Raw genomic sequence first — 3261 nt, 5'->3', positions numbered from 1 at the left:
TTGCCAATTAAAGATTTATTCAAGAAAATTAGGTGCATGTTCTATATGTGAGTGAGAAAAATATATATTTTCTTACCAGTTGATGCTCTGGTATTTATTTGACTGTAAGTAGTAGGTGTTGATGTAGTTATGCTACCTAAAGAAGAAGTTCAAATGTTAATTTCTTATTACTATGGTGAAAAGCATAGAAGGCTTTCCATGGCCTTTTGGACAGTTCGTAACGAAGTCTACACTTGAACACCCAGCTCTATAAAATAAAAAGGTGGGAGTACTACTAGATTGTGTACTAGTGACTATACATAAGTACACTACAAATGTGTGGATACAATAAAGGGATTATTAAGTTGCTTACTGCTCTTCATTGCTGTATCGCTATTCCGATATAAAAAATTACTTTCGACTACTAATATTACTTTTGTAATGAATGAATTCTGGAACCCAATTTTAAAAAATAATAGGGGTCAAGTGTTATTCTATCGAATATCTTCTAAATTGTAACATTACCTTTAGTAACACAATCATATTGTATTTTACTGTAAGCATTGACTATTCTACCATTACATACAGTATCAGTTATATTATATCTACGAAATCCTCCTATAGAACAAGTTCCTACTCCACTACAATTCCCTGTAACTTGTTGATGATCATCAGATGAAAATGGTATAAAACAATCACCAGGTTCTTCTTTACAACATGTTATATTTATACAGTTAGACAGACCGTTTATATTATTACATCCTGATCTATATCCATATGATGTATTTATTATCTGTATTACTAGAGGACTCGTACAAGATAGTCTGTGAGTTGTACATGATAGACTAGGTGCTCCATAACATACTGTAGTTGTATTAGTTCCATCTGAAACAAATTTACCCCGATTCAAACTTTGTTTATTCAAATACAGATATATATGTCTACTCAAATGAAAATATTTTAATAATTTGGCTTCATCTTCAGTGAAATAGAGTAATTTTTATATGTTCGAGTATCTAAAATGTTTTTTTTCTTACACGAATTCCTTTAAAATCTTTACTATGGTACATTCATCAAACAGTGTTTCGAGTTTTCTTTAAAAACAATTCCTTTGTCGAGAATGGTTCAAATTGGAATAATTTTCTACACTCACATAATAATATTACTTTGATCAACAAAATTATGATGATACTAATTAAATTATTTAATAAATACATTTTCACTGTAGTAAATACAATACGTAGTGGTGGGCTAACATAATAATCATACTGTTACATGGAAAGTCTTGTGACACTATTACGTTATCTGAAAATATAAAGCATAAAATTTTAAAAAAAAACATCAGATCATCAGTTCCTACACTTCCAAAGGTCATGGACAATACATACTTTTCTATCCTTGAGATTTCGTTTATTCCAAATCCTTCTATCTTTTTTTCATCATTAATACCCTTCCTGAGAAGAGTTTTTAAAGCAAATAGGCATGTTGTTAGACGGGGTGTTTAGTGTGTGAGAAATCGAAACTAGAAATTGATTATGCTGTTGACGATGGCCAATACAATTCACAGAAATGTGGGTAAAATAGTAACTAACTCACTTGAAGTTACTCAATAATTTGATAAAATGTTATATTTCCTCTATTCACTATGATATAAATTGGTGATATTGATATTTAATCTTGATAACTGTATTTAAACACCACTCCACTGTAATATATATTCAATCAGGAAGTAATATAAAGATAAACGAAATGGGGAAATTACCTTATTGTTATACTGTATTGTTCATTTCACTCAAAACCATTTATTTTACATGTTCACAATATTGTCTAACTCTAGTCAAAATCTGGAGGACATGTGAAATAACAAAAAAAAAAACAAACAGAGAATGGTGACTCAGGTTTTAGGTTTGTGGAAATTTATCACACTTCATGATGGCCCTAAGGAAAAATCTCAGAAAAAAAGTTTAATAATTGAATGACTAATTAAGACTTTCCGTGATTGGTTTTACATCTTGGTATAAAGACATCCCTATACGCCAATTTATTACGATATGTACAGCTCTAATTCCACCCGATCCTGTAAAATTAGCTCTACAAATAATTTTCTCTTTGAGAGAGCTAATTTTACAGGATCGGGTGGATTTAGATAGACAATGTAAAATGGCGATTCAGGAAGTATAAAATAGTTGAATCTGAAAACTGAATATGAAAATAAAATCCTACATTTAACTTCCCTTTTCTCATTAATAATAACTTCTAAATTAATCTTCAGTTACATGACATAATTTTATAAAATAGGCTAATACATACTCCTTTTATTGACGTTATTCAACATATCATTTTTATTAAAGACTACATTCATATACAAGCCACAATCTAAAAATGTAAGTTCTTGTCAAATGTCTATCAGTATCAAATCAATATATTGTGGTTATTCGACAGTCGTTATCCTTCCAAAAACAGCAAAATATAGCTTCTTTAAGACTAACGTGAAGTTATTCTTTGATTTAGATAAACAATGTAAAATGGCGATCCAGGAAGTTTAAAATAGTTGAACCTGAAAACTGAATATGAAAATAAGATAAGATGAGTTATAACATGGGTGATAGTATAAAGAAGTCTTATTTTGTGATATTTTTTGTCCTGATTTGTTTTCCAGTTACCAGTAAGTTAAAATTTTAATTAATGGCGTTTACTTTGGATTCTTATGAACTTCTTAAAATAAATATTCCCTTCCTGGTCTATTCTTGGAAAGGAACTTCAGATATTTCATGGAAACAACAGTTCTTAACGCCTTTCTATATATAAAGATAAACCTATAAGTAAATAGTGAAAGTTTCATTTTAGCTTTAATGTAATACACGTTATACATCTTTTTAACATCTTAAATGTTCAAATTCAATATAGTCGCAGGTTATATTTTGTTTATATTATCATTATATCATTGGTATATCAATACATAATTTGTTTCAGGTAGTACTAATACAAGTACAGTATGTTATGGATCACCTAGTCTATCATGTACAACTCACCGACTATCTTGTACCAGTCCTCTAGTAATACAGATAATAAATACATCATATGGAAATAGACCAGGTTGTAATAATATAAATGGTCGGGCTACTTGTATAAATACATCATGTTGTAATGAAGAACTGGGTGATTGTTTTATACCATTTTCATCTGATGATCATCAACAAGTAACAGTAAATTGTAGTGGAGTAGATACTTGTTCTATAGGAGGATTTCGTAGATATAATATAACTGATACTGTATGTAATG

At 29.4% G+C, this 3261-nt stretch overlaps 2 protein-coding genes across 2 annotated transcripts in view; one reads left to right on the top strand and one right to left on the bottom strand.

Annotated features, from left to right (window-relative positions):
- LOTGIDRAFT_155304 (hypothetical protein) overlaps positions 1 to 1196 on the bottom strand; it is a gene marked incomplete at both ends in the record, with an annotated part of 3592 nt that extends 2396 nt beyond the window's left edge. Inside the window, 3 exons of the mRNA XM_009066873.1 lie at positions 77 to 136; positions 505 to 864; positions 1133 to 1196. Of these exons, the coding sequence (XP_009065121.1) occupies positions 77 to 136; positions 505 to 864; positions 1133 to 1196 (484 nt within the window). The remainder of the gene's footprint in view (positions 1 to 76; positions 137 to 504; positions 865 to 1132) is intronic.
- Positions 1197 to 2577: 1381 nt separating this feature from the next.
- The window catches only part of LOTGIDRAFT_229546 (hypothetical protein), a 12889-nt gene continuing 12205 nt past the window's right edge, over positions 2578 to 3261 (top strand). The window contains exons 1-2 of the mRNA XM_009066872.1: positions 2578 to 2644; positions 2953 to 3251. The gene's annotated coding sequence lies outside the window, so the exon portion shown is untranslated. The remainder of the gene's footprint in view (positions 2645 to 2952; positions 3252 to 3261) is intronic.

Source organism: Lottia gigantea (assembly GCF_000327385.1).
Source record: "Lottia gigantea unplaced genomic scaffold LOTGIsca_8, whole genome shotgun sequence".
NCBI lineage: Eukaryota > Metazoa > Mollusca > Gastropoda > Lottiidae > Lottia > Lottia gigantea.
The sequence above is the reverse complement of the archived record's forward strand: the minus strand, read 5'-3'. Positions and strand labels throughout refer to the sequence as shown.